Consider the following 23,352-nt stretch of genomic DNA (forward strand, 5'->3'; position numbering starts at 1 on the left):
TGTTTTACTGTGCCCAGATTAAGCAGCCTTGTTTTATTTCATACCGTGTGACTTGGCTTCTCTTTACGCTTGCTTTTCCCCTTTCCCACACGTTGCACTGCGCGTCTATTATTTATGAATGCATGCAAAGCTACTTCTACTGAAGCAAATAGAATGGGAACCCTGCATCACTCCAGAGTAAATAATGCATTTGGCACAAACTTGCAGTCTTTTAAAAGTAGTGGTGGACTTCTAGGTAGGGGAGCACAGTGTCATCTTGGAACCCAATGTATGCTGGCCCATCTCCCAAAAAGCTGCCCTATGGAGTCTCTGGCACCTACTCTGCTGCCCTAAAGAGCATCTAATTAGGTGCACTACAGTAGCTCCAAGTCATTCTTTTGACTCTACACTTATTATGATTCAGAGCACAGTCCAGCAGCAGAAGACTCATTATTTAAGTGCTAGTATGACTGGTATGGGTGACTTGTTTTCCTAAAAAGAGCTGCTCTGCTCTCAGTCTTTCCGTAAACATGGCAATTCAGCTAAATCTTGCCTCTGAGAACAACAAAACATAATGGTAGAAAACCATCACTTTCCTTATAGATGACCAAAAACGGATTATTCTGTAATGAATTCCAAAGCTATCACATCTGGTCAGCATTTAGGCAGAGTAACGTCTGCGCTTCCATTCACTCTGCCAGTATCTCACTTTATTAGAATCTTATTTCCTCTTACAGCTCATCTCTGGAATTGAAAACTGACCTATTTAAGACTCGGCACAGTACTGTAACTGCTGAAGTGCACTGTGTACCTCTCTGAATAAAAAAGGTGACATCATGAAACTGTCATTTCTCTGACACATACACACCAGTCATTTTTATATTGGTGCTGAATGTAGGACAGAAAATCTTTGGTTTCACCACGTCTGAGCAAAATGGAGCCACACAAGGGAAGGTTTGGTGGGAGGAGAGGCAGTTAAATCAGATTATATGTAATAAAAAATTCTGTACCATGAATTTCTGTACAAAATACACAAACAAAACCTGTAATTCAATCAGGCAAGGATAAAAATCATACTTATTATCATGAGTCACCTCCTGCTTGATGATTAAATAAGCAAAATAAAACAAATTGCAACAACTCAGAAGCAGGCTAAACAGTTTTTAGACTCTTACTCATACATTTTTGCAGCAACTTGGCAGAGAGACATGGTAGATTACAGTATTTTACAACCCGCTTTATGTAAATCCATATATGACTGCACAGAGTGCAGTTAGTTTTTATTCACAGTTTTGTAAATGAAAATGAATGCATCTTCAGTCAGTTGTAAAGGTGGACTTTACACTCATAGGGCACTTTATGACCTACACCTTTTATTTTGCTCATTAACCAAATATCTAATCTGCCGTCAGCGATTCAATGCATTTAGGCAACCTGCCGAAGTTAAAACTGAGGATCTGAATGGAGAAGAAAAGTCATTTTTTGCCATTGTTGTTGCTGCCAGACGGACTGGTCATGAGTATTTCAGAAACTGTTAATGTGCTGAGATTTTCTGTAGGGTTTCCACCCTTTGGAAAAAGAGAAAAACAGCCAGTGAGAGGCAGTTGAGATATCAGACGTCAGAGGAGAATGCCAAACTGTTTCAACTTGATAAGAGAGCAAGAGTACCCAAACAACCACTTGTCAGAACCAAGTTAACAAGAAGAAGATCTTTGAATGAACAGAGAATCTTGAATCTTGAGTGAAATGGGCTACAGCAGCAGAATACTGCACTGGGTGGCACCCCTGTCAGCTAAGAACAGGAAAGTGAGGCAACAGTCTGCCCACGCTGACGAAAACTGGACAATTAAAGATTGGAAAGATGTTGCCTGGTTTGGTGAGTCTTGATTCCAGAAACATGCAATATTTCAACAGCTGCAACATACAGATAGTAGGGCAAAATTTGGCTGGTGGTGGTGCAATGTTGGAGGATATTTTCTTGTCACATTGTGGGCCACTTAGTATCAACTAAACAATATAAATACCACAGCCTACCCAATGTCACAGAGCTCCGATCAATCTCAATCTGGTCAATGCGTTCAGTGGGATAAAATGATCCCCAAAGTCACCCGATCTCAATCCATAGGAGTATCTTTGGAATGTGGTGGAGTGGAAGGTCCGAATTATGGCAAGTATGCAGTCCAAGCTGGTAGCAGTGTGATGGAACTAATAGTGTATATTTAGATAAAGGGTCTCCAGCATCACTGAAAACATGTAAGGGAAAAAAATGCCACTACAAGTACCGTACTCCACATCTATTATATATATTATGCATTCTTGTAGATTTGATATAGATATTTAAGCGATATTGTCCGTTTGTCCTGCAAACAACAGAGCAGTTGTCATAGATCCAAAATGAAAAATAAGTCAAGAGGCATACAAATAAAACCAATATGTGCCCATTTCCTCAATAATAAAGGTTTTGGTTTGAGGTTTGGATAAAACTCACCCCAGATACAGTAGCATTCACCCAGGTACTCAAATGTTAACAATACAATATTTTGTATTGCATCTGGAAAAAATATGTGAGGCTGTGCATTTGAAGGTTAAAGAGGACTGCAGGGGACAATCAGAAAAGCATTTTGCTGATTGCTCTTTGTGCTGCTAAAATTCAGTTTTGTGTGGAAGGGAAAAAAGTGCTAGAAATGATTCCGACTCCACTTACTCCTAAACATTGTTGGAGAGCAGCGTTAACTCCACACACAGAGATTGTTGGTCTACTGGTTTATTGCCGTCATTACTCATTTTATTTTGGCTTCATTTCATGATAGTTCTTATCTGCTCAGTCAGTTGTTGGAGCTTAATTGTACGGGTATGAGGACCCGAGTGAATACTGTTTATTGTAGAGTGACTTATATTGCTTTAAAGCAGCAGGATAATTTTCTGCTTCAGCAGACACATTGTTGGATGAAATGTGAAAATAAAGCTTGAATATCCACTTAGCATTACTTTGATCTTATTACAGCTTATGGCAGGCTCACACATTCAGTTTATGTCAAAATACTTTTCACGGTTTTGAATATTCATTGAAGCTGGTAGTACACATAGTACCACACGCAGACACGTGCACGCACGCACACACACACACACAGCATTTTGTGACTAACTCAATATCAGATGTAATAACAGAGCTGCAACGACAAAGTAATTTAGAAAAATAACCAAGTAAATTTCACAAACCTGTCTTAGTGTTTAAAATGCAAATTACTCAAATGTATCCTCAAGATCATAAATTCTGTGAGAGAGACTGAGATAGCATTTATCCACATAATTTGTTTTTGGAATTGTGATTCGAATTTAGGTTTTGCATGTTATTAATTACTGGCAGCCCTACGAGTGTTTGTGACGCATACAAAGCTACAAATTAAAGGTTCAAATGACCTATTCTTCCATATTGTAACAAATAACTTGTGCTTTTTAAAATGAACCACTGATTACTGATAAATAATGCATTTTAAATGATTTACAAACTGCAGATTTAAAAACAGAAAACGCTTTAAGTATATATACACTATTAATTAATAAATTACTGACAGGTAAATTGATAATGCCTTTTAACTTCTTTAGTCCTGAGATCAGAAATAGCTAATGACCTAAAGTTACATCATCAGTTAAGCACTTTAAAGTATGTTTATCACACACAGATTCACACACCAACTCACGCACCTTGCGGTGGGCATGGTGTCATGCCCAAGGATGCACTTTAGTGGACAACCTGCCGTAATAGCCACTATGGCTGTTTGACTGCATACTGCATCTACTGTTGAAGACAGAAGCTACTTTAAGCTGCTCCTTTGTCACAAGCAGCCACCACAACTCCACATATTTAATTTGGAACACTTTTTATGCAACTCCAAAGGGGATATGTGTCTTCACCTGGAATTGAACCAGCAACCTTTTGCTTGCCAGGTGAATGTATAAACCCCTAATGTTACAAAAATCTTTTTCTTTTGGCTACTCCCTTTAGGGTTTACCACAGAGGATCATCCAACTCAATCTCATCCCATTCCTTGAATCCTATTCTGTTACAGCACGAGCTCCCTCACTACATCTGTATATAATGCTGTAAAAATCATAATGCGATAACTCATTATGCCTGTTTATAAATGGTTAACAGTGGGTAAATAAGTGTCACGAGTAAATGATCTGATGATGAAACGCTCTGTTTACATCTTTCATCTTTAAGTAGTTTCAGGAGGATGTGCATCTCTGCTGCATACTAACAAGCACTGAATGGTGATTTATAAATATTAATGTAACTGTACAGTAAATCAAGAATTTGTTTTTGAATTTTTTTTAGCTCTCATTGTGATGCTTGACTGGAGATGTACACTCTGCTGAATGCAGTTTGGTGCGTAATTTGCAAATGTTTTTGAGCAGAAAAGCAAATACAAGTTCTCTGTGCTACTCCTGTTGTCCAAAGCCAGCGTGGCCTACTCTTCCTCTGCTCCCTCGTGCCTGTGCAATGTGATGATGCGGTAGGACAGCTATCTGATCCCTGCTGCGTTGTACCGTGTGTCCGGTGGCACAGAACATGCTGTGAGGACATAAGATGAGTCAGAAGCAAGTAGACCTCGCTGGACTACAATAGTGGAGGAGATGGAGAGATAGAAAAGGACAGGACCAGACACAGGGACTAGCCAACTGTGTCAGAGACTCCAGATACACTAAAACGACCTCTGCCTCTGCACCCTAGGGGATGTTTTCCAGCAGGTCGGCGCCTAATGTTGGCTTCTGGAACTAAGTACACGGCCTCCTCTGGACTGCTGCTTCCAAAATAACACCACACTAAGCCCAGCGGGGAGTAAATGCTGGAACAAGGCCACACTCCTCCAACCCTTTACCGCTGTTTTTCATAACTCCAATTTTCTCTGTCAGCATTAGGCACAATGGGAGCCTGCAAGTCACAGAGTTTGATTGTGGTGAGTTGCTGAACCAGAAATAACTACGAAAATCAAGTTTATACACAGCAGAATTGAAAATCTCTAGCTTCCTCTATCTTTCTGGCTTCAAAACATAGATTCATGGCCATGACTGTAGGGCAGTTTGCTCACCAGGTATCTAGGAGCCATTCTTAGATAGTGCAGGTGCTATAATCTTCAAATACTGTTGCAGTTGTATCTGGATGCAGAATGGGGCAAGCTTTACTGGACTAGTATAAAAATACAACTGGCTGCACAGTCTTTACTATGTGTTATCTGAACTTTTGTTGTTACATACTTCAAAATGCTACTTTTTTCTTCTTAAACTATGTTTATAGTTATATTTTATGTTTAAAAATGGGCAGTAATTTAGAACAAAGGAGCAAAATGTAATGTAGAAACATAAGCATACAGAAAAGTGACTATTTTGACAGTTGCATAATGCTGTTAAGAATCATTATAGACCTGCACCCCAGATAAAAGTCACCAACAGTGATAGAAAGTCTAGACTCACACTACACAGTGTAGCAGAGGGTTGATGATGAGTCCAGCTGAGATGCCCAGGATAACTGGGATGATGGGAAAAAGGAATGATGTGTGGCTCTTAAGGCAGATGGCAGATTAGAATGAGTTTAAAGAACATCGACAACAAGGCTCAAAGAAAGTGAGCAGATAAATCACTGGACAAAATACTAATGTTGAAATTGGAAATACGATCATTTTAACAGCATGTGAGCCAGTGAGCCAGTTTCACTGATGCAGAATAGATTTGGTACTGTTTTAACTGTGTAATGTTGGAAATATGTATTCATTATCTTACCAAAAATAATGACTACTTAAAAATTTTCTTGGCTCTGGGTGTCTATTTGTTGAATTTCTTTAGTAGGAGCCCGAGCCATTCGTCTTATCTCTGTAGATGTTCAGTTGGCACTCTGGACTGAGCCATTAGTGGAGCTATAAAGGCGCACTATGCATGTGCAAAGGGCTCGATGGAGTTGGGACTTTTTAAACTTTAAACATTTTTAATCACATTTGACTGGTGACTCTGTGTGTGGTGTTGTTATGATCTTCTGACCATTGAAATAAAAGCTATTGCTGTGTCTTTAGTCCCACATTTAGATAGGGTCTTCAAAATGACTACCTAAATAAGTGTCAGGATAGCTGCTGGGTGACAAGACTTTCTTGTAGACTTGCTTCTAGAAGCACTTTGAAAACAAATTTTCTTATTCAACCTGCCTTGATAAAGGCTCAGTTTTGCACAGATTCTGCCAGTATATTAGAAACTTGCAGACAGCTCTGTGCACCGGGGATTTCTTTTTAACACAAAAGCCATAACCCTTGCATCTGATTCTTCTGATTAACTTACTCTTCCTGTTAAGAGTTTTACATAAAAAACATGCAGAATAACCTTGAACATGAGAAAGCATGAGAAAATGTGAGATGGTGCTCTTCCACCTCCTGATATCCATACATCCATCTTTTTTCTAAAGTGGAAATTAAACTCTTTGGTGTCTCTTTCTGTTTTCCTCGTCCGTTTGCCCGAGCTACACTTAGTACATTGCGATTAGTGATTGACACTATAGCAGGTGGATAACACTACATTAAATGGGTGAAACATTAAACTGTACTTAAGCTTCTTGAACCCCTAACAGCTTTTCTGGCAGATATCCTAGCATTCAGTTACTGGGTTTTTAAGTATACACTGTAAAAATATTTACTTAAATCTAATTTTGTACTGCAAATTTGTATTTACAGTGGTCATGTTAACCCAAAAGCTTGACATTTTATTTTTTTGATGTAAGACAGTTTACGTTATGACATCTAAGGGGCTAAATCTAGAATGTTTGCTGGAAAGATGCTGTAGATCAGCGGTCCCCGACCTTTTTTGCGCCACGGACCGGTTTATGCCCGACAATATTTTCATGGACCGGCCTTTAAGGTGTCGCGGATAAATACAACAAAATAAAACTAGTACTGGTACCGAAAAAAAGAAGATTTATTCATAACAGACGTGAAAAGACCAAGGAAAAGTGTTAACGATAAAAACGATAACAAAATAATGCTGAAAACCAATAAAAACCCTGAAAACTATACATTTCACACCTGAGCCTCAACTCTCACGGCCTGGTACCAAACGACTCACAGACCGGTACCGGTCCGAGGCCCGGGGGTTGGGGACCGCTGCTGTAGAAGACATTTTTTGTTATTCTGATAAGCATATAGTAGCATGTTGGTCAGGTCACACCTGGAACTGGAGGAGGATATTAGGCTTATTTGAAAAAAAAAAATATATATATATATATATATATATAAAGTATGAACTATAAACTATGATGACATGATTTGGCAAAAGATTTCCTATATGTTAATATATAGTCCATGTATAGTTTAGAGTTATTTTCATAGATGCCCTTCAGTATTGCAGATAGTGAGAGTTAAAATGACACTGACAGAAGATAATTAAAACACATATCACCGTCTTTTTTAATGAGCCAAACCTGCAAGTTGAACACATCTTATTTTAAGATTTCACAGCCCCTCCTGGTGTTGTGTGATGCTGTTGTATTTACATACTTACATCATCTTGCACTTGACTGCCAACTGAGCCATATGCTGCCGTGTTAATTGTGCATTTGATTACATGCCCGAACTATTCCCTGAGAAGTTATAATTTTGTCAGGTAATCAGTCCTGCTGAGTTAAAGCTGTCACTGACAGCCTGTGTGATGCTCATCTGTCATTTCTCTTCCCATGGCGTTCAGTTGTACAACATGGAAATCTTTTTCTTCTTTCCAGTTATCTCTTGGATTGCTTGGGATTTGTGGGTGCAAAAAACCCCCAAAACAAACCACACGCTTGGAGCAAATTCCATCACTTTATGGAAATGGCCATTCCCTCAATCCATTCATGTAGGGATTTAAGTAGCACGCTTTCCCCTTCATCCTGTCATTACAATCCTTTTGTTAAGCCGTCGTTCCAGCAGCCTTTTGGATCATCACCGTCTGTTTTTCTGCATTTTAACGCATTATTATCAAGAGAGATGCTTAAATTAGGTATCTCGGCGCAAGTAGCTAGAAAATAGCAGTTCATCACAGACAGGCAATTCAGACATTAGAATTGCAGTTGTTTCCCTCAAATGTCACAACACTTGAAAATAATGACAGTGTGTTTTACGTTTGCATCTTCTTGTTTCTATGTTGCTTAAATTACTGCAGAAGATCTGTTTTATAAGCTGCAGTCCAGCTGCCCGAGTGTTAAGTTCAAATTGTCTGCCTTAAAAAAAATTGAAAGATTTTTGTGTTTTAGTGCACTGAACCACTTACTCTTAAGCGCTAACAATGATACATACTTTTTATACTGCAGTATAACTCAGGTTTGCACGGCTTATTGTTAACATAGATCACAAGATTAATTTGATTCCAACATGAAATTTATCAGTTACAATGAGTTACCCTTACACAGTGATCCAGGTGAGTACTTGACTATTACAGTATTCTGCATTGAGTCTATTTGAATTAGACAAAAACAAAATAGATGAACAAATTACATGTTTTGTATTGGTTGATTTCAAGATCGCAACTTAGTGAATCTGAAAGTAAAAAAACAGTTAAATTTTGAGTGCTGAAGTAAAAATCTTTTGTTTCATGTATGTTTTCTTTCGGTAAGTCTGATTAACAGTTAATAAATCAATTTATTAATTGACAGACTTGTAATTTGATTTGTTTTACAGTTTGTCAGTTTTACATAAAAATATTCCTGTGTTTAATTTTTTGTTTTCGCACAAAGACGTGTTCATACGTAGTTTTCTGTTAATTGTAGAAGATGCAATTGACAGCCTAGTTTCGTGAAATAGTGCATGAGTGAAACCAGGTATTCATATTATTGTAATACACTTTTGTTGATGTAGGTTTGGTATTTAACCCCTGGCCCCCAGGGGTTTTTCTGAGCTCCCTGCTCAAAAATGTATTTCTCTGCAATTACAAACTCTGTGTAAACGATCTTGGCATCAAAATAAAGCTACCACTTGTGAGATTTCATCAGAAGTGTAAATATTGCAGCAGATGTTACTGTGTCAAAGTTACTGAGGCTCGAACACAGAAAAAGTAAGTAGATTTTTCCTCGCCTTATATTTATTTTAGCATATAACTCTTTTAAAAATGTTTTAGTTCACATTTTATGTATTTCTTTATTCCAGAAATTCAGTAACCAACATATAAACATCATCTGTGCAAAGATTTATGTTTCTAAAGTGAAACAGTGAAAAATTACAGCACTGTTAATACATAAATATCCAAGCTTTGTACAAGAAGTCCAATTTTGGCACACATTGGACACCATATATCAGTTGAATTATTTCAGGTATTTTAGGTAAGAGCAGAAATTATTTAATTTCATTAACATGCCTAAAAATGCTTGTTTTTGAATATTTTTGAAGAATTAACCACATGCAGGGCAGGTGAGTTTAAATGTCCTCTGGCCGTTTAAACTCTGAGGAGATGGAATTTTGGCACCTTTTGGCCGATTTGCATGATTGATACCTCTTTTTAGTCGTTTGAGCCAATATAATCATGTTAACGATGCCACTTTCACTTCACCCAATTAGAAGTTGCGAGGCCAGACTCACGTGGGCTCAAATTTATGACATGTGGCATGTGTCCAGTCACGTGTCTGTAGCTGGGTCCAAAATGGCGGTTGTTGACGGAAATGGCTCTGATGTGGCCAGTTAGCCGCGGTAGCTGCTGATAATCACGGGGCTATCGGCTACCAGCAAAAATAACTAAGGAAACTGGGACAGTAAGTGATTTCTGTCTTAGCGCATTTGCGGCGCTACACATTTTTGTAGTCTTCTTTTGCAGCTCTTTCAGTGAATTTTGATCAGAGCGTGGTGAAACTTGGTGTTTGGAATCAGTAATAGCTCTGGAAGCTAACTTTTGTTGTGTTTGGTGGTTTATATGAGGTTTTAGCTGGGATTCAGAGGTTTCTGTGGATGCTACACATGTCGGGACTTATATTTCTGACCCCGAGTTATAACCAATTAAATGGTTATAACTTCCTTTTGCCCCCGGTACTGGGGGTGTGGGTGCTTAACTGGTTTTAATGCCATGTAATTATAACAAATACATTTCAAGTCCATCCCTTACCTAAACCTTAACCCTTCTGACCCATTTTCAGTGACTTCACACCCTTCTTCAGTCACCCATGGGTCATAAAAGTGTGGAGGTGCTGTGTCTCTTCACTTTGTCTTCCTCCTACATGGCCTGCTCTTAGCGTGTGTGTGTGAGTGGTGAGTATGTTGATGTGTTTATCTGTTTGGTGTGTATGTTTTTCTGTATATGTGTGGATGTGTGTTTCGTCTTTCTGCTTTTACTTTGCAAGCACAGTGTTCCAGCATTGTTACAATTCAAGGGCCTACACCTGTCGGCACTCACATTCACACTGTGTGCTGTGTGCTCGGGGGTGGGACATAACTAATAAATAGCGTTGCCTGTGTGAGTTCTTATCCATCAAGATGGCGAAAATATTTTTTCCTCAGAAAACCTTGGTGATTTTAGAAGAGAGGGGAGATTTGGAGGATGCTGAAGAGGAAAAGTTTTTAGAGCAAGAGTCCTTTTGTCTTTATTGAAGACAATGCAAACAGTAAATAGGAGGGTGGGGAATAGCACATGGAATACAGTTTGGGGCCAGACTCAAACCCAGGCCCTTGTAACGAGGACTCTAACGATCAGCACATGGGTCACCTGCTCAAACAGGTGATCTATTCAAAGTCGGACAGTTTGTTTGATAAGACAGATGAGATTGGCAGTCGGTCTGGTCCAAAACAAGCATATGAGAAGCCCAGCAAGTAATAAAATGAATGATCTCAAAAATTGTGAAACTAAGCACCTTCTTGCCCAGGAATTGAGGTACTCTGCATGGCTGCCAGTGTGCCGCTGCCATAACCAACACAAATGGCAGCTTGTTAAGGATGTAAAATCTCATTCTGAACTTTCCATCCCAGATATCGTTTGAAAAATCATCTGTATCAGGTGATCTTCCTGATCTAAATTTTGTTCTCGATTCAGGAACAACAGAAAGAAAAAATGCTATGTAAGTAGGCACAAGTGGACAGGAAGACACAGTGTACTTCTTGTATGAAATACAACAAACAGCAAAAACATTCCCTTCTTCTGTTGTATATGCGGAGGAACCCACCCGAGGGATTAATAAAGTCTTATCTTATCTTATCTCTTATCTTATGCTGACACAAACAAGCCATTTGATGAATGGGACTGAAACTGTTCAATTCCTAATTAAATTAAAAGATGTAAACATCAGTAGTGGTCATTTGTTTATATATTTGTTTGTTAAGATAAATGTTTTTTCATCCATATAATGGTTATGATTAATATTTCTTTTTTATGACAATTTGTATCACAAAAAATAAATAGCACTTTCATTCATGAATGTTGACTAACAGAGGGAAATTCCAAATATTAACCATGTGTGGTTTGTAATGCTTGGAATTTATGATTTAAAAACAAATAAAAATCAATGTGGTGGTCCATGAGTAACCTAAACATAATAACTACAAAAAGAAATTTTATGTGCAATGTAAAATCACTTGACAAACACTGGAAAATGTAAAGATAAGACACACAAATGTGCCATAACAATGTGTTACTTAATTGTAATTCCATAGGAACACCTAGTACTTAAATATGCTGCTCGGAAATCTAATTAATAACCAAGCTTCATGATTTAGAAGTGTTTGATTGCATTTGTATTATAAAACAAAATAAAAACTTAGCCTGGAGTAAGATGTACTTTTCCATGTGACTTATGATAATTTACATGTACTCTAGATGAAAAGTGTATTACTGTACAACATGCACTGAACTTAGGATTTGGTGTGTCTGGTTTAGCAGATTTTGCCATGTTTTCTGTGTCAGTATAAAAGCTGTTTATGTAATTGAGGGAAGGCTTAGCCGGAGACATGACTACTGGAACGCAACCAGCTGTGTGCCATAATTAGATAAGAGGTAAACAAAAACGGCTAACATAAACAACAACACTGATTTTGTTTTGCCCTCCAACCGCAGCAGCCACCTCGAGCTCGTCCACTCTGTCATGTATCAGCTGTAAACACACTTCTCTGTCTTAATGGTCACATTGACTCACTGCTGCACTAAGGCAATAGGTGCTTTAGGGTAAGTTTGTTGTGTGAAAGAGTGCGTCAGTGCATCTCTGTGTGTGTGTGTACATTTGTGAGTCCTTTATGAGTGTCCATCAGTCTATAATCAGAGAAATAGCTTTACTTCACAGTGAGCAGCGTTGAGGATCCCTAATAGCAGAAGGAGCACTGGATCAAAGGGTGCAACAATTTTACTGCGGTTGCTATGCAACACAAAATTTGCCATCTACATGCAACATGCGTGTTTACTATCATATGGTTATCCTGATATAATAAGGAAGATAATGTCATGAATTCACCAAGTTAATGTCTGACTTATAGAATGAGTCACTTGTTCAGTTTTTTATACTTGTACAAAAACTATATCTAATTAGCATCTGATTCTTCAAGCCTTTGTGCACCATTTAAATTATTTCATTTTCTTGTGACCAGCTCTCACTCATTACAGCTCTGTCAAGGACTGCAGTGTGGCAGGCAGGAGTAGGACCCAAAATGCAGGTGCTCAGACTCAAGGTGTTAACTCAAAGTCACAGCTTTATTGGCTGGCAGGAAAAAACATACAAACTAAACTGGGAAACAACAAACTAAAACTCACAGGGAGATCCACACAGCAAGAGGGACAACACGACACTGACTCAGAGAAACACAGGGTTTAAATACACTGGGAAGTAACGAGGGGAATGAGACACAGAAGGAGGGCACAGCTGGGAGAAATCAGGACTGACGAGACAAGGAAAGCAGGACGCATTCACATAAGACATGGACCTTCAAAGTAAAACAGGAAGTATGACATAGAGACGCGAACTTGACACGGTGGAGACAGCAACTAAGAAACACAGAGACAAACCATAAGGTAGAGGACTCTAAGAACCGAAAGACACAGAGGGAAACTCAAACATGCAGACACAGACTTACACAGAACAGAGGGTACACAGAGAAACATGAAGGGCAAGGGATCGAAACTAGAAACCATAGAATAACTCACAGAAGTACAATAATACAAAAATCACAAAGAACTAAACATGCTGGGTCAGGGGACCCAGGACCCTGAAAAGCTCAGCACATTAAATCACATGGTGATCAGCCTGGGTGTCTATTGTCTTGTGTAGTCTGGGAGATGAGTGGATGATGGGGTGGGTGCAGTTTTCTCTGTGGTGGGGTCGGGTGGGCTGCCCTGGGCTCTGTGGGGCTGGGTGGCGCTGCTGAACTGGGCGCTGGTCCGGATGGGCCTGAGCCCCCTTGCCCTAGTGGGTTCCAGAGTATGGGGGTGCCTACTGGGGTCAGCGGGGGAGCTGGATGATGGGCCACTTGCCCCTCCCTTCCTTCCCTTCCCATCTCCAGCTGCCTCCCTCTTCCCGCTCCACCACAATCACCCACACATGCAGGGCCATGGGGTGAAGGTGTGTCACCAGGGTGCAGGGGAGGCATCCCCCCCTTCTGTCCCACTCTGGCTGCCTGTGCCTCAATTTTATCCCACAACTTAGACATTCACATTACTCACACTCTCATAATACATACATATAGGATCTTGGGGGTGGGCACGTTACACGGCATCCAGAAGACCGTCAGGGTGTACAACACGTATACATTGAGGGCTATCAGGAGGGGCTATGCGCTTACCTGCTGCTCTCTGGCAGGCAGCTCCATGTCCTCCTGGGTTTTAAATGCACCTTAGAACGCACATGCATCAACTACATATGAGCGGGCGGAGGGAGGTTTGGAGTCTTAACACCCCCCAGACCGCCCCGACTCCGCAGCAGCAGGGAGGCCCCACATTCCAGACCCCAATGTGAGGAGTTGGCCGTCCGATTGGGGTCTGGAATGTGGGGCCTCCCTGCTGCTGCGGAGTCGGGGCGGTCTGCTTTTCTCCACCCCAGGGAAGAGGGTAACACTACCTGGGTCTGGGTGCAGTTTCCCCCTCTAGGGGCAAGGGTACCTAGACCTGGGGTATAGAGTACGCTTGGGGAGTGTGATTGTGTGTACAGTGTCTCTTTGCGTCTGTCTCCACGTTGGGTGAGTGCTGAGTATTTGCATATGAGAGCATGATGGTAATGAATGGATGTTCGTATCTGTGTGTGCCTGTTTGCCTGTGTCTATATGTCAGGTCGAGTATCAGACGCCACCTCTCTGGGGACATCTCAGGCCCTCCAAGGTATGAGGCCTATCTCCCCTCACCACTCCCCCTGCCAGTGGCAGACGCCCTCAGAAATTGGTGCATTGGTGGCTCTTGGTGTCCGGGGATGGGTCTTCAGGTACGCACCGGCTCACTCCTGGTGGCTGCTTGTAAGGGCCTGGAGCCTGGGGCTCCTCTCGGGCCCCCTTTCTCAAGAGGTGATCCAGGTGATTGATATATGTATCTTTTGTCTGTTTGTTTTGTTGGTTTTTGCTTTTTGCCCTTTATCACCGTTCCTCTTCCCCACTGTTTTTCTTTCCCCACCTCTTTCTTTCTCCCTTTTCTGCCCCCCAGTCATGTCTGTCCCATTTGTATCAAGTGAAATAAAATAAAATAAACAATAAAAACAAAGGTCAATTAAATGGACCAATACGGCAAGGCCGGGACATAATGGACATAATATGCTTGAAGTATATGAAGTATGCTACTACTATAATACTCACCAGTTGTGTTTTTGTTTTCTTTGCAAAGTATTTGCTGTGTGCCAAGCAACTGGGGTACAACAACACCTGATCTATGGGTATCATCTATGCAGTTGCATATATCCAAGCCTTTGCAGGCTTGCTGTGGGATACTTGTACACCCCTGCCTCCTCATGTGAAAGGGTTTTTGCCAAAGCTGGAGAGGTTATTACCTAAAAGAAAAACTACCAGCGTGGAAAGAAAATATTAGTTCTTACTTTTTATCATTTCAGTATTCAAAAGCACAATCCCTGTCCCATCATTTTAAAACATTGGAACAGTTTTAACATAAACATCTCGTATCCTGTTGGATTTATTTAATCACTGACTGTAATCATATGGACATTTATAGACTTCTGTTTGTTTTAATTTAAAAAAAATCTGATTAAGGTGTTTTGATTCCTGTTTTTGGTAGTGATTATACACAGATACTGTTGTAAGACAGCTAAAAGGCCAATAAAGGTTTTGAACAGCAGGGGGGTTTGTGTGCAAATGAAGCGTCTCCTGAACCAAGTGGATGGAAAGCTTCAACGCTTCATGAGACTTCATCTGGCTATCAACACTGGAGAGATAAACTCCAGCATTCTGAGTGCACAAGGTGTCAGATAAACTGGAGGGCAGCATAACCAAGGAATTCCTGGGAGAGAAGATGAGAAGGTGAACCACACACAAGGAGATAATTCTAGATAGTTAGGCTTAGACCCTGTCATTACCATGTATAGCTACCTAAACAATCTGGCAATAAGTGGGGGGAAAGTCTATCCTTAAGTATTACAGATGATGAGATAATGGCACTCAGGTGTGATGAAACAGCTGCTGCAGCCCCTGACCACGCCTACTGGAAACCCCAGTTACACAAACACCTGAGAGCTGGAGAGACAGCAAGAGGGCATAGCAAAAACAGAAGGGGGGGCTCTGTGGAGCAATAAGTGCTGGAAAGATTTCATGTTATTTATATCTTCAGTTAAGTAACAGTTTGTTTAGGCTCAGGTAATGTTTTTTTAATAGACTTTAAAAAAATTGAAATAATCAATTCAGCTTTTTTTCAGTTGCAGTACAATCTGCGACGATCTCACTCTGTCCCTTGCATCCTCTTCTGCCACACCAATCCTCTTTGTGTCCTTCTTCACTGTAGCCAAGCTTCATATCTTTATCCAGCATATCTTCAATACCTCCTCTTAGTATGTCATCACTTTGTCTCCAAACTGCTCAACCTGATCTGTCTCTCTGATATAGTCATTTCTAATCCTGTCCCTCCTGGTGACTCCCAATAAAAATCCTACAATTTTCAGCTCCACCACCCTGAGCTCGACTTCCTGCCTTTTTGTTAGTGTCACACTCTTGCTTCTGTCCTTCTGTCACAAATCAAAAAATATATAACAAATACCTTAAATAAGCAGACACTATAAGGGTCAAATATGTTTTGATTTTCTATGCAGGCTTTTTGTTTATTGTGGCTTAAAAATGTGTCTTTTGACAGTAAAATTTACAGACCCCTGTGCTATAACCCCCCCGGCCAGTGGTTCAGGTTCAGGTTACTTTATGTGTATCTGTGGGTTTAGCCTGCAGATGGTGAGTCATCCATCCACATTTTCCAAAACAGACAGACAAAAGATAACCACAATACAGCATAATGAAGAAAAATAGTAATAATAATAAAAAAGAATAAATAATAAAAAATGCCCAGCATGGTTTTATGTTGTTGCTTCACAGCATGTTCTCTCTTTGCTCCCGTGGGTTTTCTCTGGTTGCTCCAGTTTCCTCCCGCACGCAAAAAATATGATTGTTAGATTAATTGGTGCTTTTAAATTGGCCATAGTTGGAGATGTATGAGTGTGTGGTTGTTTGTCTCTCTGTTTTAAAACCGCGATGGATTTGTGACCTATCTGGGGTGTACTCTATCTTGGCCAATGGTGAAGGATCGCTGGCAAATACATTTTAATCATTGTATCATTGTGATATTAATAAATGAAATTAAGACATCACAAAAGACTGCTGGAAAATAGTATTTAATTTTATTCACACATACTATGCATTTATAATGCACCACACCAGCAAACTGCCAGTGTGTATAGTTATTTGTATATTATCAGTAAAGTCGTGTGAAATAACACGTTTCAATTTTTTATTCAGCTGGAATTGAGAGTTTGGAGTCTATGTCAGGAATGCACCTACCAAGCTTATTTTTTACTGCAGCCATAACTTATGAGATGAGGTGCAAAGGTTGGAAAAGACTTGTTGGGTGCATCCAAACTGATCGACACAACATGTGTATGTGTGTTTCCATCATGTAAAAATCTGCCTTAATGTGTCCCCAAAATAATTCCACCCCATTCAGGGCATTTTGTGATGAGCCACCTGGTCTCAGCGCCACATCAGTCAGGTGGAATAATTTTCTTGTTAACCAGCTCCAATAAGCCACCTGAACACTACAGACGCAAGATGGAAATTGGAGTATAATGTGCTAAAATAGATTTAGATTTGGAATAAAACCTGACATCCTAGCAGCTCCAAACCAAAACTCTGCCGTCACAGACGTTTCATTTTCATAAAGCACAGTGGCGTGCTCTCAAATTCCAATTATTTCTGGAGTTCAGCTGTCAGATCAGCTTTCTTGTTAGAACAAATCGCAAATAAGTAAAATAAGAGTAAGACGCTGAAATGTTTAATGTGAGTCTAGTACTTTTTTTTTTTTTTTTTTTTAGATAAACAGGGATGGAATAAATTGGTAAACTAACAGTGAGATAGAGTCCATTACAAGTGGTGTTTTTCTAGTAGTGATCTCTACTTTGCCCCAGCAGAGTAAAGAAGTGAAGACACACTTTTTAATCATGTTACCACTTCATCTGGTCTAATGTTGGAGGTGGTATGTGTTAGTGTTGCACCAAACGTCTGAGAGTACAGGTGAAAATTAGTTTTCAGACTCTGTGGGAGTTAATTTAACTCGTCAGTCCCCGCCGAGCAAAGTAAAAGATCAAATCAAGCCCTTAAATTACAAAGGATGCAACGGCGTGTATCTGTTATTTAATGTCTTGTGGAAGTCACACAAGTTCACATGGTATATCGGGTTGAGTGTGGAAGCCTTTGGAAAGCTGATTTAAATGCATTTAGTAACTCATTAAAAGTTGCTACAGTTTTTTTATACTTTTAAAAAAAAATCATAATGGATTTTGTGTATACTTGGTACATAATATATAGTATTTAAAGGCACTGACAGGTACTTCAGCCCACCACACAGTTAGTTCCCGATGTCACTTGTTTGCCTCACTTGAGATCCATGCAGGATTCTTGATTTTTGGTTTGACATAATCCCAATAACAGCAAACAGCACCAACATAAACCTAAACCCCAGACTTCAAATAGTCCCTTGATGAATTTATGGGTGATATTACAGACACTGTGTCTATGTTTTTCTACAGTCTGTACGTGCTTTTAACATCCTGATTGCATCAGCTGTCTGAGCCTGTACAGAATTAGAGTGCCGTGTTAATATCTCACCAGCTCTGGCTGGCAGTACAAAGGCAGTCACAGTAAAACATCTCCCTCGTATGTGAGACTCTGCCAGATAAGCAAGGGTTGATCTTTTTGCATGAAACCAAGCATTTTACTAATTTGAGTTGCTGCACTGGAACAGAGTTCAAAGCAGAGCTGCGATTTGCGGCTGCTTTCTCATGAGAGAGGAGGCCAGCTCTGTTGGCAGTAAGACGAGCCGCTGATTGTTCCACTCTCCATGGGCCTCTCAGATGAAGATGGAGAGTATTGCAGGACAACAATCATGTGAAAGTACACAAATTTTACTGAGCCGAGCATTGTAAGACAGACCACACAAATAGCAACACTCACAGATAGGAAGTAGGGAGAGAAGAGAGAAAATTTGTCGCTCCAGAACTGGTGTTATGAATGTTGTGAAATTATTATTGAATCCATCTGTTGCAATTTCATCTAAATTCTACATCTGCAGCTCCATATCATTGGACTGCATATCACTTATTTTTGGTGAAATAAAACACAATAATTTAATACTTAAAAAAAAACCCCAGAGATGTTCACAAGTGAATATGACTTTGAAATTATAGGCTCAGTCATACCAGGTAGTGATACAGCAAACTCATCTGGGCTTTGTTGCAGAGGCTTACAGAATTTATTATGTTTTTACAAAATGACTATTTTCAGAGATATTTTATAAGCTACTGCAGTTTTGAAGCTAATGGCTAATGCACAAAAAGGACAAAAAGATTCTTAAGTTTGTTTGTTTGTTTGTTTCTTTCCCTTTATCACTTGTTATCCTGTAGTTCCCTCAGCTTATTCTTTAGCTTTAAGGGAGGGGTATCAAACATATTGCATGTTGATGTCAGTATTAACATACTGAAGTGTATGGAAAGTAGTTCAATGAATGATAAAGAGGTTAAATGCTACTTTTTGTTTAGGTTTTAATTTCCTGGGATGTGGATGTTATGAGCAGTGTTGGTCAAGTTCAGTAACTAATTACTGATTAGTAAAAGTAATCCCATTACTTTACTGATTACTTATTTTCAAAAGTAATTAATTACTTAGTTACTTAGTTACTTTTTAAAAACACGATTTACAACCTGAATAGGTAATAAAGCGATTGATCTTTCAGCCCAATTCTACTTTTTCTGCATAATCGATCATACAAAATGCAATCAAATGAAAAAGTCTCTTTTTAAAACTTGTTTTATTAGTTTTAATCTTTTAACTTTATGCATGAAGCAAAAATTTAATTACATGCAACATTCTCTGACTGGAAGAAATTTGTTTAACATTTAAACCTATTTTCTGCACATTCCAACACATAAAATAAAATATTTTTGTGTTTACACTCAGTCTTTCAAATAGATGGAAGTGAAACACAGCAGAAAATAAATAAAATCAAAGACTAGCAGTCCTGTTGCTCTATTTTCACCTGTAAAGCAGGAGTGGGGTAGGCGGAGGTTTGCCCTGGTGCAGGTGTGCCGCAGCTTTACTTGTTACTTGAAAAAAGTAATCGGATTACGCGTTACTGCCCATCTCTGGTTATGAGACATACTTTAACATTGTACTTGCTCTTCTGAAAACATCTCAGGAAGCCCATCGGACCGTAAATGTAAATAGATGGTTTATTGAATATGAACATTTTTTCATATAAAGGGAAAAGTGTAGTTTTCATTTTTCATGTTTCCATGCAGTGTAGCATGAGCACTAATGACTTTGAGATGTCTGCTTTAAGGTTATTGTGCACAAATCGGTGGTTTGGCAGTTAGCTGATACACTGATACTATCATCCTGGTTTCACACATTCAAATGTCAATGCAAGTGTAATTGTAAAGTTGAAATGTGGTGGTGACGACAGCACAAGCTTTGTGGAAATGTTGTAGATTTTACAGCTATTCACCTGATTGTTATTTTCCTTTACCTGACTAAGCAGTTTTGTTGTCTAAACCAAACCAAACCACAAACAAAAATGAAAACTACTTGTCTGACTACTACAGAGAGGAAACCTCAGCACCAGTGAATTTCTTTGTCCAGGACTCTTTGCAGTCCTGTGAAAAATTAAACCCCATGATTTAAGAGCCAAGTAGAAGTAGATTTAATTAATCGTTTTCTTTATAATGATCAGTCTCTCACAGCACTATGGAGGAATTTTTACTGTTCTTTATAGAACTGCTTTATGTCACTGAGATTTGTGGGCATTAATTTGCATAGATCTCTCAAGAGGCACAGGAATTCATTTGGGTGAGATCTGGATTTTGACTGGACCATTGATTCTTTTTTTTTATCCATTTTCTTGTGGATTTGCTTTTTTGTTGATGGTGATTGTCCTGTTGCATGACCAAGTTTCAGCTAGGCTTTAGCTGTTTTACAGATGACCTCCCATTTGACTCTAGAATACGGAGTACGGAGGAGTTCACAGTTTACTCAGTAACTGCAAGGTGTCCGGGTTCTGTGGCTGCAAAGCAAACCCAAACCCTTCCACCACCGTGTTTGACAGCTGGTATTTGGTGTTTGTGCTGATATGCTGTGTTTGGTTTTCACCAAACATGCCACGATGTCAGACATCGCCACTTAGATCTCATCAGTCCAAAGAACATTAATCTAGAAGTCTTGTGGTTTGTTCATGTGCTACTTTGTAAACCTAAACTGTGCTATCTCCTTCTAGAGGTCTTTCTCTTGGCAGCCCTTCAAAACAAGATATACTTGTTTGATCTGTTTCAAATTGTACTGTCATGAACTTTTTGGAGCTGTTGGGTTTTTCTCAGTTTCTCTGAGCATTGCACCATTTGACCTTTGGATACATTTGCTGGAACGTCTGCACAATATCGTACAATTGTGTTAACACCACACCAGCAAACTGCCAAAACCTCTGTTTTTATAGATATGATATTAATTAATCAGTCCTGTGAAAACAGTCTCCTTGTTTTCATGTGACTGTGTGAATTTATTCAATAATAAATAAATACAAAGCAGTTGTGCTTGTTGTGTCCCACTACATGGAACCAATGGGAAAACAGCATGTATTTCCAAAAAACCAAGAAATAACTGAACTTTGACATGGTGTGTATATTTCCATCAACACAACTCAATTCAAGAGAAATAATTTAATTTTGAATTTTCTGCATTTTCAAACACATGAATGGATACTGGTAGACTGATTTTGTTTGTGTGGGTTGGTTGAGTTTGAGTGAATCCAGTTAAAACTCAGTAGATTCCACCTGTGACTGCCAAGTCATAGCTATGGGAATTTGTGTCCTTGAACTGAAATGAGCCAGACTGTATATCTGGTTGTTCATATTATGCAAATATGGCTAACTCCTGATTTTGTTGTCCTGTTTTTCCAGAATGCAGGAGAGGGACCTACAGAGCATGTACGGAAGGGCGCTGCTGCTGACCGTCTGTATGGTGTCTCTCTGGGGACAGCTGACCAGTGCATCGTCACATAGAAGCCACATAGGTACACTGCATGTCCTTCCATTCATTAGTTTCCCATTGACCAGTGGCTGAACAGAGTGCTATCTTTCATAAATCATTGTTCATTCATACTATACAGAAACTCAGAAACACACACACAGCAGGATGTTCTGGGCAGGATGCCCACAACAAATAAAGTCTGTTACTATGTCTGATCAACCTCTGTAGTGAAGAAACTCAGGAAAGCATATAGTCACTGTATTATCCCATTAAAAGCCAGCAAAATCTTGTGAAATGATTTTTTTTTGAAAATAATGAGCTTGTTTGACTTCAAGATGGGCAGAAAAGCAAAAACCAGGAGCAGCAGACTGTGTCAAACACACCAGCAGAATACAGATTTAAAGGCAATTCATGCTCAGTCAGAACAAAAACAAACACATGCTATCACTGTGCTCACATTGTCCTTGAAATGTCTAGTTAAGTAGATTGTAATGATTATTGAGAGAAGCCAATAAATTTCCCTGCATACACTTCTTTGTAATTTACTTCCCAGGGATTTATACCAGTACCTGTTAGGAATTATGCATGCATATTGTGTTATTAATTTTTTATTCTGAGCTGTAAATCATCACTTTAAGTTTCTATTTTACTTGCTATGATGGGCTACCATTTCCCCCCAAAAATGTAACACCTGATGTGTTTTCTGTTGTGGAAGGATTACAGTTGAGTGCTTTCACTGGATCCATTCTGACCAAATTGGTACCACAGTCACAGCATGTCACACCCAATTCCTTATAGCTCAGCCACATGTTATGGTCACATTTCACCTCAATGACTTTTTAAAAAGAAATTGATATGATTTGTTCAACTTTCTTGGCTTCTAAACAGCAAGGCAAAGATGTACTTTAAGGTTGTGTTTTGTGCACATTAAAATTCAACAGTTTAGCAGTCTTGTAAGTCAAGCATCAAATGGAAAAAAGTAATACCAGTACACTAAGTGCATGCATGCGTCTCAGTGTGTGTGTGTGTGTGTTTGAAGCAGAGGACAAGACCTTTCAAAGCGATTCTCCTTAATGGAGAGATGGCCTGATCCCTGGGCGTAACGGTAGAAACTGTGACTACACATTGAGATAATGAGCCTTATTCCACTGGAGGACAAACAGCACACAGTGGCTTGAGGGAAACAGCTCCATGTTAGCTGAAAACATATAACCAGCAAAAGACTTTGATAGAGCCGAAACAGGATAGACTACACAAGGAGACTGCACATATTATATGTCACCAATGCATTGCACTACATACCTTGTCTGTGTATGTTCAAATCAAATCAAAAACAGAGGCTGAAAAAGTTTCGACAGCAAATATAACTGTATGTCAACCTGTTTTTTGACTTTACTATTGCTAGATTAATAATTTGATTCATCATTCACTTCTAGGTGCACAGCTATTGAATATTTTCTTGTTAACTTAAGGTATACGTTTTAGTAAAATGTAATCATTCAACTTTTTAAATAAGTATCGAGAGCTCCACCACATCTAACTTTGTGTTCCTGTGTCCTAAACCAGCATTATTCACATTTACTTATTTCACTTTAACAGATTTAGTGTTCTATAAAACACATTTCCATTACACAACCAGTGATATTGTATTGCGTCTTAAATCATTTTTACTTTATATTTTAAGTGCATTGTATGTAACTGC

The 23,352-nt window shown here is 39.3% G+C and overlaps 1 protein-coding gene across 2 annotated transcripts in view; it reads left to right on the forward strand.

Moving 5' to 3' along the window:
* The window catches only part of tafa3a (TAFA chemokine like family member 3a), a 106,197-nt gene that overhangs the window by 47,260 nt on the left and 35,585 nt on the right, over positions 1–23,352 (forward strand). For both annotated transcript variants that reach the window (XM_085159252.1, XM_085159253.1), the window contains exon 2: positions 21,581–21,693. In XM_085159252.1, the coding sequence (XP_085015378.1) occupies positions 21,582–21,693 (112 nt within the window). In that variant the 5' untranslated portion in view covers position 21,581. The remainder of the gene's footprint in view (positions 1–21,580; positions 21,694–23,352) is intronic.

The sequence above is a fragment of the Neolamprologus multifasciatus genome, chromosome 5 (genome assembly GCF_963576455.1).
Source record: "Neolamprologus multifasciatus chromosome 5, fNeoMul1.2, whole genome shotgun sequence".
Taxonomy (NCBI): domain Eukaryota; kingdom Metazoa; phylum Chordata; class Actinopteri; order Cichliformes; family Cichlidae; genus Neolamprologus; species Neolamprologus multifasciatus.